We start from the raw sequence: 14,330 nt of genomic DNA, 5'->3' as shown, positions 1-14,330 counted from the left end.
TTTGCCCAGGACCTAGCCCTCTGGGCTGTATCAGTACCTGACATTACTCTTTTCCTAGTGTGAGCTGAGAAATAGTGCAAAGCACTCTGCTTGTGACTCAGACCCGTCACTATTATTTCTTTGCGTTACTTAACATTAGCCAGACCTCACTGTCTGCAGTGCCTGGGATGGCCTGTATGGAGGGTGGCCTGGCAATCAGCCGTTCCCTGCTGCAATGCTGTGACGTCCCCAGCATCTGCTCTCCCCCTGTTCCTCCACAGCACCTCAAGAGGGTGGCCCTGCAGTTTTCATTCCCCCCCAGTTCCACTCAGCCTGTTCCTTTTCGAAGGCCAGTTACTCCCACAAGTGTGGGGAAGCAGGCCCCAGGCATCCCTGTGTGCAGAAAAAAAGCCAGGCTTAGTCAGGTTTGGGGCCTGCTGCTGCGGCTCAGGCTGGGAGGCCTGGGGCTGGCTATTCCATCCCCGGGGTCTCAGAGTCACCATCTCTAAACTGGCGGCAATTATCCTGGACGAGCCTACATCCAGGAACCACTGTGAGGGTCAGCAAGAGACTGTTGCTGTGAAAGTCTGAGTAAAGCATCAAGCCCCTTACAAGCACAAGGGGCCACGGGACAGTGGTTAAGGCTTGTGGGCCAGGCTGCCTGAGTTCAAAGCCCAGCTCCATCACTTGCGGACCTTGTGCTCTTGAAGAAGTTAACTGGTCTTTGTGTTAGTTTCCTCATCCATAAAATGGAGAAAATGATAGTGCTTATACACCTGGTACGTAGCTCATTACCCAATTAAAAGATGGCTATTATTCTACTAAAGAGTCCTGTTTTTTCTTTTGACATTTAAGTTGTGTCTTAAATATAAAAATGGTTTCCTCTATTACGGATCACATTTTGTAGCTTATTTTTAGTAGTATATAATCAGGAACAATTTTCTACCTCATCTTGTATAATATTTTTTAAAGTTTAGTTATTTTACATATGATTAGCTCTTTTTTTAACCAGGTAAAACTTACATTCACAAATCTTAAGTGCACAACTCAGTGAGTTTTGATAAATGCATGTATTGTACTTGTGTAATCACCATACAATCAAGACACGTCAATCAAGAACTTTCCTGGGCTTCCCTGGTGGTGCAGTGGTTAAGAATCTGCCTGCCAATGCAGGGGACACAGGTTCAAGCCCTGGTCGGGGAAGATCCCACATGCCACGGAGCAACTAAGCCCGTGCGCCACAACTACTGAGCCTGCGCTCTAGAGCCTGCGAGCCACAACTACTGAGCCCATGTGTCACAACTACTGAAGCCCGTGCACCTAGAGCCTGTGCTCTGCGGTAAGAGAAGCCACCGCAATGAGAAGTTCATGCACCACAACGAAAAGTTGTGCCCCTGCTCGCCGCAACTAAGGAAAGCCCACACAGCAAATAAGACCCAGTGCAGCCAAAAATAAATAAATAAAACTTTAAAAAAAGAACATTCCTATTCCTCAAGATGTTCCCTCATCCCCCATTTTCCATAAGTCTCTACCCCTCATAGGTAAACCACTGCTCTGATTTCTAACTCTTGATTTTAAACTTTGTGTAAATGGTGGTAGCATACAGAATGTACTTTTGTGTATCTGGCTTCTTGAAGTCAATGTAATGCTTTTGTGATTCATCTACATGGTTGTATATATCAGTAATTCATTTAATTGTATTGTTGAGCAATTTCAGTTGTATGAATAGACTGCAATTTGCTGATCCATCTTCTTGTTCATACTTTTGGGATTGCTTTCATTGTCAGGCTGTTGCGAGTAAAGATGCTGTGAACATTCTTGCAAAAGTTTTTTTGTTGACCTATCATTTCATTTCTTTTGGGGAAATACCTAAAAGCAGAATCACTGGCTCAGAGCATAGGTGTATGTTTAACTTTAGAAGAAACTGTCAAACACTTTTCCAAAGTGATTATACTATTTTACAATCCCATCCACAATGTAAAAGAAATGTTCTATATCCTCACCAACATTTGGTTATTGTCAGACTTTTACGTTTCAGTGCATGTGATATCGTATTTCATTCTGGTTTTTGAGTTTCATTTCTCTGATGACTAATGATGTTGGTCACATTTTCATGTGTTTATTGGCCATTTCTATATCTATATCATAAGCAAGGCAAGGTTGTCCACTCCCACCTCATGTTTTATACAACATTGTACTGGAGTTCTAGCCAGTCATTATTTTTCCAATTTTAAACTAACCTTCCATTCCTGGGATAAAGCTCACTTGTCATGATGTGTTACCCCTTTCATATATTGCTACTCAACTGACTAATATTTTGGTAAGGATTTTTACATCTTTGTTCATGAGGGATATTGGGCTCTAATTTTCTTTTTGTATAAGGTCTTTATCAGATTATGGTATCATAAAATGAATTATGAAGTGTTCTTCCTTCTCTATTTTCTGAGAGTTTGTGTAAGATTAGCATTATCTCTCCCTTAAATAATTTCTAGAATTTACCAGTGAAGCTGTCTAGACCTGAAGTTTTCTTTACGGAAAAGCAGTTTATCACCACCACCACTGCCATCATCATCATCATTATCATTGTTATTACAAACTTGATTGTATTGATTTCTTTAATAGATACTGGGCTCTTTAGGTTTTCCATTTCTTTTTGTGTCGGTTTTGGTCAGTTGTTTTTCAAGGGATTTGTTCCTTTCATCTGCGCTGTAGAAATTTATTGACATAAAATTATTCATAATATTCCTTCAGTTCCCTTTTAATGTAACGATATCCCCTCTTTCAGTCCTGATATTGGTAATTTGTGTTTTCTTGTTTTTTCTTGTTCAGTCTTGCTACACTTTACCTATTTTTTTTTGTTTTGTTTTGTTTTTAAATTTATTTATTTTATTTATTTATTTTTGGCTGTGTTGGGTCTTCATTGCCGCGCGGGCTTTCTCTAGTTGCGGCGAGCAGGGGCTACTCTTCATTGCGGTGTGTGGGCTTCTCATTGCGACGGCTTCTCTTGTTGCGGAGCACCGGCTCTAGGAACGCGGGCTTCAGTAGTTGTGGCACGTGGGCTCAGTAGTTGTGGCTCACGGGCTCTAGAGCACAGGCTCAGTAGTTGTGGCGCACGGGCTTAGTTGCTCCGTGGCATGTGGGATCTTCCCAGACCAGGGCTCGAACCCGTATCACCTGCATTGGCAGGCGGATTCTTAACCACTGCGCCACCAGGGAAGCTCCACTTTACCTATTTTATTAATTTTTTTTAAAGAACAAACTTTTGGCTTTGTTAGTTTTCTCTGTTGTTTGTTTTCTATTTCTTTCCTTTTATTATCCTTGGATTTAATATTTTAGATTGTATTTATTTTTATTTATTGAAACATAATTCAAAAACCATAAAGCTCACCCACTTAAAGTGTATGATTCAGTGAGATTTAGTATATTCACAAGGTTGTGCAACCATCATCACTAATTCCAGAATATTTTCATCACCTCAAATGAAACCCCATACTCATTAGCAGTCACTCCCTATTCTCTCCTTCCAGCCCCTGGCAACAACTAATCCATTTTCTGTCTCTATAGATTTTTCTATTCTGGCCTTTTCATACAAATGGAACCATATGATATGTGGTTTTTGTGCCTGGCTTATTACACTTAGCATAATGTTTTTAGGATTTGGGTTTAATTTTCTTTTCTTTTTTTTTTCTTTGTCTACGTTGGGTCTTCGTTGCTGTGCACGGGCTTTGTCTAGTTGTGGTGAGCAAGGGCTACTCTTTGTTGCAGTGTGCAGGCTTCTCATTGTGGTGGCTTCTCTCATTGCGGAGCACGGGCTCTAGGCGTGCGGGCTTCAGTAGCTGTGGCACGCGGGCTCAGTAGTTGTGGCACATAGGCTTAGTTGCTTCGTGGCATGTGGGATCTTCCTGGACCAGGGCTCGAACCTGTGTCCCCTGCATGGCAGGCGGATTCTTTTTTTTTTTTTTTTTTTTTATGTGACTGCATCATGGTGTAAGGGAAGAGGCAGTGGTTTTAAATTTATTTATTTATTTTTATTTTTGGCTGTGCTGGGTCTTCGTTTCTGTGTGAGGGCTTTCTCTAGTTGTGGCGAGCGGGGGCCACTCTTCATCACGGTGCTCAGGCCTCTCACTATCGCAGCCTCTCTTGTTGCGGAGCACAGGCTCCAGACGCGCAGGCTCAGTAGCTGTGGCTCATAGGCCCAGCTGCTCCGCGGCATGTGGGATCTTCCCAGACCAGGGCTCGAACCTGTGTCCCCTGCAATGGCAGGCAGATTCTCAACCATTGCGCCACCAGGGAAGCCCCAGGTGGATTCTTAACCACTGCATCACCAGGGAAGTCCCTACTTTGCTTTTCTTTTAGCAGCTTCTTAAGGCAGAAACCTAGATCATTGATTGTAGGCATTTTTCTTTTCTGCTCTAAGTATTTAAAACGAAATGTTGATATGTAGTATTTTCATTAACATCCAGTTAGAAATATTTTATAATTTTGCTTTTGTTTTCTCTTTGACCTTAGGTTATTTAGAAGAGTATTGTTTAATTTCCAAATATTTGGAGCTTTTAAAGATCTCTTATTGTTATTCATTTCTAATTGAATTCCAGTGGGGTCAGAGAATATACTCTGTAAGATGTCAGTCTTTTGAAATGTATTGAGACTTGTTTAATTACCCAGCATATGGTCTGTCTTGGTAAGTGTTCCATGTGCATATGAGAAGAATGTGTATTTTTCAGTTTTGGGGTAAAATGTTCCAGAAATGCCAATTAGGACAATGTGGTTGATGATGTTGTCAAATCTATGTCCCTAATGATTTTATTGTTTAGTTGTTTGTGATTCTCTCTTGTAATAACACTTTTTCCCCCTGTGAGGAACACATACTATTCAATTTTATAATGACAGTTCATGGAACAGCAGAATGAAGGAATTCAATTGAAAAAGAGTTGTCCAGGAAAACAGCTATTCCTTACGTTCCTTAACCAGTGTGCTCGCCAAAGATCACCAGCATCTCAGAGATCCAGATTTGGGTTCTGTAGAGTCACTGGGCATCCCACAGGGGAAGCTGTCCCTTCCTTTTCCCCCACTTCTCAGCTAGATGGAGGCCCCATCTATCTCTCATCTGTTGCTTTCCACAAATCTTATTCAAATATCATTTCTTACCTCCACTCACTTATTTCCCCTTCCCTCACCCTGTTAACAACCAGGGATACAGTAGACACTCAGTCTTAGGTGGGGGATTCATCTGAGAGGCAGGGACAGGGCAGGAATTATAAACTCCATCTCTCTGGCTCAGCTCAAACCTGTACTTCCTTCCAGGTGCTGCCTCAAAATGATTTTGCCATGTAACTAACTGATGGCGCTGTTTCTCATCTTTCAGACCCAGGCACTGAGGCATAGAGAGAGTGTGATGTTTCTACTCGAGCCTAGGAAAGCACGAGCCACACTCTCAGCAACTGTTGCATCTTAGGTTCTCCTCCTCTGTGACAGATGGAGGAGCTCATGGTCTCAGTGATCCATGAGCTGTGCAGAGTACCTTCTCCGTGTCAGGCACTGGGAATATAATGAAGCATGATGGGAGCGTGACTCTTTTTACATCCTTAAATGGGGTAAAAAAATATTGTTAAAACTGCAGTCCTCAAAGAATATACAAATCAATTTTCACTGCAAAGTAAAGGAGCTGTTACAGTGGAGGATTACTGGACTGAATGTCAATATTATGACATAGTATGAGTGTGTTTCATGTTTGGTAATTGCAATCATTGTTGCTTTTGTTGTGGTCATCCATGTACAATGCTTGGTGTCAGTCTATTTATCTCTTGTAAAAATAAAATACAGTGTGTGTGTGTGTGTGTGTGTGTGTGTGTGTGTGAAAAAAAAAAATAATCCTTAAAAAAAAACACACAAAAAAACTGTAGTCCTGACTTTATCTTAAACCTTGGCTTTTAAAGAAAAGCCAGTGAGTGAAAACTGACTTCCAGCTAAGTTGATGAGCCCTGCTGTTTTGAAAAATAAAATAGAAGCAAAGACTGTTGAGCCAGCCTCTCAGGGGTGGATCCGTCCAGGTAGGAAGCAGACAAGAGGCCAAAGGTAAAGATGATCATGTGATATTCTCCGTCTCAGGAGACCATTCTGGAACTGCCAGTGGAAGAATCAGATCACTGCCGGGTGCTTCCGGGCTCAGGGGCTGCAGGGTCCCCTGCTGCTAGCTGCTTGGCCGCTCCTGCCACACCTGCAGGCCGCGCTGCTTCCTGTTGCTTCTGTTTCAGATTTGTTCTGTGCCAGGCACTGTGCTGGTCCCAGGGAACCTGGTGAGGTGCCTGCCCTGGAGGAGCCCACCTGGATGGTGATGGCTCCAGGTGTTTTTCACCCTATCATCTCCATGTCTGGCAGAATTTGGGGTGTCAGCAACTGACAGGAGTCCAAAGGAGAACTCCTGCCCCCCCGCAAGATCCCTGGGTCCATGGGATCCCCAGGGTCACAATCTACTCTCTTTCTGTCTCTCTAGAAGGCTGCAGCATGAGGGGCCCTAATTAGAATAATCCTTACATTTTACAGTACTTTACAGTTTGTAGAGCCTTTCATGTATGTCAACTTTCTCGTTTGATCCCAAAGCAGCCCCGTAAGAACCAGGCATACCTCGCCTTCTCCTAGGTCTTCACTTACCACCTGGCCTCCCAAACCACTGGATTCCAACCACTTTCCTGGGTACTCAGGGTACCAAGGCAAATTTCGGACTTTCTGGGGGACATTCTCACTAGAATGACCTACGGGCACCCCCCAAACCTGCTCTTCCTTGTATGCGCCCCGGCTTCACTGGTGGCTTCACTGCCCACCCAGGTACTCAAGTATGAAATCCAGCGGCACCCTCGTCCTACCTTCTTGCTCACTCCCAATCCCAGAGCTGCCTCCTCCTCTGAATGGATGTCACCCCTTCTCTCCAAACCCACAGCCCCCCTTCTGAGGCACAACCCTCTGCCTGTACCACTGCCCCTCCCTGGGCTCCTGGTCTGAGGTCCTGACCTCCAGATCCCCAAATCGGATCTTCCCACCCCATCCTCTTGCCAAGAGCTTTGGTGACTCCCACTCAATTACAAGGCAAAGTTCAAACTCCAGAGTGTGACACTGAAGACCCTCTGTGTTCGAGCCCAGACTCCCCTCCACCCCATTCCTACCCCAGGCCCTGCCAGCACTCCCTGCTCCCCAAGCCCTTGACACGGCTCCACACCATCACATCTGTCCTGATAGTAGCCCCTCTGCCTGGAATGGGGCCTTTCATGAGTTTTGTCTCTGCCAAAATGCTATCCTCTCTCAAGGGTGTTTCAATATCAGCCCATCCCCTGCTCAGTAAGATCTCCTCTCTGGGTCTGTGCACTTTTCCAGCTTCATCCCATTGACTCACCCGCTCAGGGCAGCTTCTGGAGCTCCTGGTCTGAGCGGGCTTCTCTTGCCTCGTGCTGCCTTGCACCTGTACCTCTCTTTCCAGAACACTCATCCCACTCACAGTGACTTGTGCAATGACTGGCTTCCCCTTGAGGGCAGGGGTCTTGTCTGTCTCATTGACTGCTGTCACCCCATTGCCTGGAATAGCACTTAGCTCATAACTGGTCCTTGATGAATATTATTACCTGGATGAATGAAGGAGTGAATGAATGATTAAATACTTGACTTACAAAACACATTAAAATATAGCTTTTAATGAATTGGGAAAGAGTTTATGACATTAATGAAATAATCAGAAACTTGATCACTGAATACTTGATAGTGTTAAGGATTTATTTTTTTTTTAGGAGTGATATAATATGTGGGTTTTTTTTATTTTGAGTCCTTGATTTTTACAGCTATATACTAAATATTTACAGAGGAAATGGTGTGGTGTTTGGGATTTACTTCCAAATTACTTGGGGGGTGGGAGTAGGAAGGGGTACAAATGAAACAAGATTGGCCATGAGTTGACAGCTGTTAAGACTGCATGGGGAGAACTTGGGGGCATTTATACTAGTCTCCCTACTCGAGTATATATTTCAGATTTTCCATTCTAAAAAGTTAATAATAAAAAAAAAAGATCAAACCCAGGGATGGGAGTAGGCGGAAGGGATATAGCTTTTATGTTATCAGTAAAGGTGGGTAAGATAACCAAGACTTTGCAATTCAGGGAAATTATTTGCAAGTCTGTTCTTGAGCACATTGCCTCCCAGCAGCATTTTTGCTGAGGGCCGTTTGTAGCAGAAGACAGTTATATGATCATCTCCATATCATGAAAACACACCTGTCTCATCAAAGCAGGAGAAGCTTGGGGAACATTCAGCATGCTCTGCTGCTCTCCGAGGTCTGCAGCTGCTTGCTCTGGCCCGGGGGAAGAGGATATTTACCTCCTAAGGCTTTAGGCACAGAAGATCCACTCTCCCGGTGATGAGGGGCCTGGGAGTGCTCGGAAGAGTGGAGGCTGTGGCGTAAATCCCTCGGGCACCGCAAAAGCGCAGAGCTGTGTCCACAGCCAGCCGTGCACTGCAGAAGCTGTCCTAAGGGTTCCCTCTATCTGCCGCCTTCACTGGGGCAACACACGCCCCACATCCTCCCAGAGAGGAGGTGCTGGGCGGGGCTGGAGTGCACAGGCAGGTCCAGGCATCCCAGGAGCATCTCAGGGCTGGGACACAGGGGTACTCTGCCTCCTTCACCAGGGGTGGTAGAGAAGTCTCTGGATAGAAATCTTATTTCTCACCAAGGCGGAGAGTTCCCCCATTTTAATGGGAAAATAAATCTAATTTGGAGCCTGAGGTGGTCCCTGCAGCAGCCAGGAGTAGGGGAATCTTGTCCTCAGTGCCCAGGCGGGGGCCCCAACCCCTTCCCAGCACGCAGTCACCCACCCGGCCGTGCGCTCCTTTCCAGGCTCTCTAACCTCCATCTACTACTTGCAGCCTCTGCTGCAGCCAAACCTAGTGGCTTCCTGGCCATCGTATTTAAGTGGCATTCCCCTCCTCTGGCCTCTGGTCCTGTCAGTCCCTCACCCAGAATGGCCTTGCCTCCGCCAGCAACCCTTCCTCGCCCGTCCTTCCGCATCTCCACGTGTGCGAGCAGCTATTCAAGACCCAGCTTAAGGGCTTCCTCCCTGCCTCCTCTACCCCCTCCTCTGCCTTCTCACGAAGCCTTCCCTGATCTCTGCAGCTGGGAGCAAGCGGTCATCCTCTGAACGTGTTGCAGTTTATGCCCCGCCCCTAAGAGCGCCTTGGCCCCCTGTGTCTGGCAGTGTTTCTCCATTAGGTCTGCGCACGTATCTTCTCCCCTATCAGATTGTGAGAGCCTGGTTCCTTTAAGCCCCACCCTGTACCTTGTGCTCTAGGCAGCAATGCTCAGAAAGAGCATGTGCCATGAAGGGGGAGGGGCGGGGGAGCTGTGTAGCCTTTCTTGCTTCCCACCTGAGGACCACAGCTGGACTCCCCAACATTTGCTAGAAGATGAAGTCAGCCTCCCTCTGGGGCCCTGACAGATCCCCTGGGTTGGGAGGTCAATGGAGGGAGCTAGGGCCAGGATTCTTGATTCCTCCACTTCCGGATCCCCTTTGGATAGACAGCTGGGGGCGGGGACATTCACAGTTGAGGACACCGAGCCAAAGAGTGACCATGTCACAGAGGAAGAAGGATTTAAACCCACTAACAAGTGAGTACCTCAAAGACATGCCGTTTCGTATTCATTTTGATGACTTGGCCCAGGGCTCAGCATAGGGCTCAATTAGGAGAGCTAAGATCAGATCCCTGTCTTCAAGGCGCTTGGAGGTTAGTACAGCATACAAACTGGGGCAGTTTCTGAACTACAAAGTGCCCTAGCTGAGGGGTGGAAGGAGCGTGTACGCAGTACTGCAAGGGAGGGCGAGGGCTCCACAGAGGAGGTGACGGCTGAGCTGGGCCTTGAAGGGTGCACAGAATTAACGGGAGTTCTCAAAGTGGAGATGGCAGAAGAAATATGATGTCTCAAGGCTTGGAGGTATAGAAGACTTGGCATCTTCGGGGAATGGCAGGAAGTTCAGTGTAGTGAGAACCCAGTGGGTGGTGTGGGGAGGGAACAAAGAGGAAAAGTCAGCTGGGCCAAGGGGGGAGCCTTGATAAAGCAAACCTCTGTGCCAATTACCAGGTCAGGCGAATTATGTGGAGATCAGAGCCAGCCTCCAGAGATCACCCATCTCACCCATTGAGTCCCCAAAGCTGGTATTTTGGCAAGAAAACTCAAGGATGGAGAGTAAAGGAAGATCAGGAGGCTGGCCCCAGACAGTCTGTCACTTGGTTCCCTGACAGCCCAGGGACCCATGACTGGGGGTTTGGATGGGGCTGAGAAGTGGGCAGAAGGTTGGACTAGAGGATCTTAGAGGCCCTTCCCACTCTGCCTTCTGTGACTCTATGATGGATGCTGGGAATTATTTCAGGAGTTGAAAAAGGACAGCTTAAGCTAACACTTCCTCCCTTTGAATAGTGACCTGCAGGCAAGATGGCTCCTTCCCAGACAGCCCGCTCCGGATTCTGGCTGCAGCCCTCTGCATTAAATGAGGACCATGGTCTCCATCTTGCTTATGGGAAGCGGAGGCCCCGAGGCCCTGTGGTCCACATGAATGACAGGGACTGGGGTCCAGGCCTTCTGGTGTCTCCTGTCTGACTCAATGGGCTGTGACTCCTGCAGGTTAGGGGCTGTGTCTTCTTCCCCCCCAGGGTTCCAGGCCTGTCCACAGATATCAGCACATTCAGTGAACAAACGAATGAGGGCAGGACCAGAGGACCAGGTTAAGAGTGGCTGTTGGAGCAGTAAGAACCAAGAGCTACAGATGGAGCTGGCCAGTGTGCGCTGAGCCGAAGGGTAGGTGGCCAGCTGACCCGGGATGGCAGGGAGAAGAGGGGTGGCCGGGGACAAAGCTGGAGCATGCCCAGCCCACATGGGACCAGGGGTCTCAGGGGTGGTCTGCCCCAGGCCTGGGTTCCTGTGGAACATCTTAGCTGGGGGTCCCTATAGAGCAGAGGCCAGGCCAATTTGCTTGCTCCTGGCACAGGTCGGGAACCCCTCAGGCGTGCACTCCTCCCCGCTTTATATCTTGCACGGTGCCCTCTCTCCTCACTCCTGGCTGACAGAAGGAAGCTGGGCTGGAGAGATGATGACTCAAAAGCCAGCAGCTGCCCCAAGTAGAAGTGAAACAGTTGTCTCACAAACACATCGGTCATTTAAATGCTCTTTCCTCAAAACTCTTTCATACCTATTTTATTCACTGAAGCAACCTGATGAAGTGAATGTTATCATTGTACCCATTTTACTGGTGAGTAAACTGAGGGTCAGAGAGGTGAAGTAAGTGGAAGAACCCAGGTAGGACCCAGGGCTTTTGACCCCATATCTACAGATTTCTCTACCACAACCCCATAGGGCTCTTTCCTAAGTGTCCTGTATCACGCAGCACAGAAAGTCAAGCTTTATTTCAACCAATTGATCTGGTCTACCTGGGCCACGAGTAACTCACCTGGTGCTCCCTCACCCCACCTGGCATTGAGCTTCACTCAAGGGATTCGGGGAGCTCAGGGCCAGCATCTCCCTGTGATCGTTCACTGGCTTCTCATTTCTCCCTGCAGGGTACTTGCTTGGACACCAGTGGTTGTGTGTGCAGGAGATGCTCTGGAACATTCTAGAGTGAGTCTGTTCCCTCTGAATTGTAGTTAGTGTTGGTCTTTTGGGGCATCTATAGTTGTCAACTGCTGGCAGCAGCAGGTGAATGGCTGGGGCATCTCTGGTTCTTGCAAAGGACTCTTTCTGGAAACCTGCTTGCCATCTGCCTGTTCCTGCTGCCCAACCCCCTCCGCAGGAGCTCTGCCTACGGTCACCTGCTGCAGATGCGGAGCTTGGAAGTGGATTTCTCCATTCAGTCCAGAGGGCACGGGTTGCAAATAGGCTAATTCCTGTGTGGTCCACTGAGGCTAGAGGACTAGCCCCACTGCCCAAAGAAACAGGTGGGCATCCGATAGACAAGGTGCTCAACCCCAGTTCACCAGGAGGGGATAAAGAGGCTTTCAGGGTGGAGCAACCAGGGCTGGGATGAGGTCTTGTGAAGTGGGGCCACTGTGCTTCGGTCCCTCCACTAAGGCCATACAGATCTCTTTACACCTTGGTTTTTCTGCCTGCAAATGGGACTGGTTTGTGCAGCCTGGGACTGTTCTGTCATGGCAGCAACAACATGGCGACCTGTAGCTAAAGACCCAAATACTGTGCTATCTGCCCACCACGGGGACACGTGTCACAGATGAAAGGACACACTTGCTTTTTCTAAAGGCAGCACGAGCTGGCAGGTGGCACGTGGAGATCCAGGGTGCTGCAGAGAAAGCAGTCTGGGCGGGTGTGGGAAGCAACAGGCAGCCGAGCCCCCATTCCTCTCCCTCCTGCTTGCACGCACACCGCGATCCCCTCCACCTCTGCCTGTCCCTACGCACAACAGGCCACAGTGTGGACAACCCAGGGCCTCGTGCCCAGAGCTGGCCCGACTGAGGGGGTGACGTGGGTGCCCCGGCGGCTGCTGGAGAGGTCCTGAGAGGGCTTCCCCATGGTCTCACCTCTCCCTCCTGGCGCAGGTGCAGACGTGTGTCCAGCCTGGGCCCTGATGCTCAGTTTGCCCTTTAATCTGGTGGGTTCTCTCAGCTCCTCCCCTACTCTCCCACCCCGCCCCCACCCTCAGACCCCTCTCTGGGGAGAAAGGGCCATGTCTAGTGAGGAGCACCCTGGCCTTTGGTCAAAGGCTGCCAGACATGCCCCTGGCCCAGGGGGCTGGGCTGTGGCCAGACAGAGGCAGAGGTGTGTGGGTAAAAAGCAGAGGGAAGCCTGGCCTTGTCTTTCCCTGCTCAAAACCTTCAGGGGCTGCCCACTTTCCCCGGGGTGAAGGCAGCCTTGCCTCCTCGGCTCTACCTGTCTCTCCTGCCTCAGCTCGCACCTACCCTGGGATCCAGGCTTATGGAGCATCTGTCTGTTCCCGTGTCCCAGCTCCTCTCCTGATCTTGGGCATCCTGTCCCCTCTGTCTGCTCTGTTCTTACCTCTTCACCTTGCTCCTTTCTGCTGTTCCCTTGGGTTTCAGCTGAGGTGTCACCTCCTCCTGGAAGCCTTCCCTGACCACCCTGCCCCCAGCCTGGGTCAGGGTGCTGCTTCTGTAGCTTGCACCCTACATTCGTCCCCATCCTCATCGTATCACACACCTGTCCCTATTGTCTGCCCACTGGTCCTCCTGTCCCAGTGGATGTGGGCTCATTGAGGGCAGGGCCTGGGCCATGCCCAGCCCCTGGCCTTGGCACAGAGATCATAGTAAATGGTCACTGGATGTGTGAGAGGGAAGGAGGCTAGGAAGAGAACCAACAGAGAGGGAGGCTGGTGGGGCTCATAGGATCCCTGACCACAGATAGACCTGCGAGAAGCCAACAGTATCCCCATCATGCTGGTTTCTAGGAGCCCCCCGGGTCTTCCAGGCTGTAGACCCCACCCCCACTCTGTGCCCAAGGAAATCAACCTGCAGGAGGGAGAGGGAGAGGAGGAGGGGGCCCAGGGAGACTCCGCAGCGCTGGGTCCCTCAGCCCTGGGTGCCCCTGAGCCCTGGGGTGGGGGTCCTCACTTTTGCCTCCCCAGGACCTCCTGCAGGCAGAGGACTCCACAACCCTCTGGTTGGCACATTGGCAAATGCAGGGAGAGACACGCGTGCAGACATGGAAACGTGGGGGACCCTGATTTTCAAGAAATCACAATGGTTAGTCAGGCCAGGGGCAGATGGCTACCCGTGAGAAGCCTCATCGCACCAACCCTGCTAGAACTTTTCCAATCCATCCTCCCCTCCCTGCCCTATCCCGTCAGCCCAGAGCTGGGGTCCCCATAAGACAGGAGAGTCCCTACCTCGGAAAGTCACTTTGGCGATCCGGTCACCCCTGCCCCGCAGCTTGGAGACCGTCTTGAGGTGGAGGAGCAGAGCCATGCTGGTGCGGGAGCCTGGGTACCGCCAGGCGGGAGCAGCTGGGGAAGGAGCGAGCTCTGCGGATGGAAGGCGCTCGGCACACATGCCTCCCTCCTCTCCCACACCGCCTCCTCTCCCCTCCGATGCTGCCCACAGAGACCAAGGCAACCAAGCCGAGCCGCTCCTTCCAGCGACTCACAGCCCGGCCAACCCCCACCCCTCCAAGTTGTTAGCCCAGCGTGTGCGTGTCTGTGCGTGTGTGTATCTGTGCGTGTGTGTGCGCGTGTGTGTGTCGTGCGCCCGTGCGCAGCCTAGCAGGGCAGACAGTCTGAATTCATTATTCAGCAGCCGCCTGCTCCCAGATAAAGGACGGCCCAGCTTCAGGTGTCTTCTCGCAGCTCCTGGGGCAGAGCTGCC

The 14,330-nt window shown here is 49.4% G+C and overlaps 1 protein-coding gene across 4 annotated transcripts in view; it reads right to left on the bottom strand.

The window, feature by feature from the left end:
* The window catches only part of OTOF (otoferlin), an 89,140-nt gene extending 75,053 nt beyond the window's left edge, over nucleotides 1-14,087 (bottom strand). For all 4 annotated transcript variants that reach the window (XM_082357065.1, XM_082357063.1, XM_082357064.1 and 1 more), the window contains exon 1: nucleotides 13,856-14,087. In XM_082357065.1, coding sequence (XP_082213191.1) covers nucleotides 13,856-14,018 — 163 coding nt within the window. In that variant the 5' untranslated portion in view covers nucleotides 14,019-14,087. The remainder of the gene's footprint in view (nucleotides 1-13,855) is intronic.
* Nucleotides 14,088-14,330: the final 243 nt, after the last annotated feature.

The sequence above is a fragment of the Balaenoptera borealis genome, assembly GCF_965194805.1.
Source record: "Balaenoptera borealis genome assembly, chromosome: 15".
Lineage (NCBI taxonomy): Eukaryota > Metazoa > Chordata > Mammalia > Artiodactyla > Balaenopteridae > Balaenoptera > Balaenoptera borealis.
The sequence above is the reverse complement of the archived record's forward strand: the minus strand, read 5'-3'. Positions and strand labels throughout refer to the sequence as shown.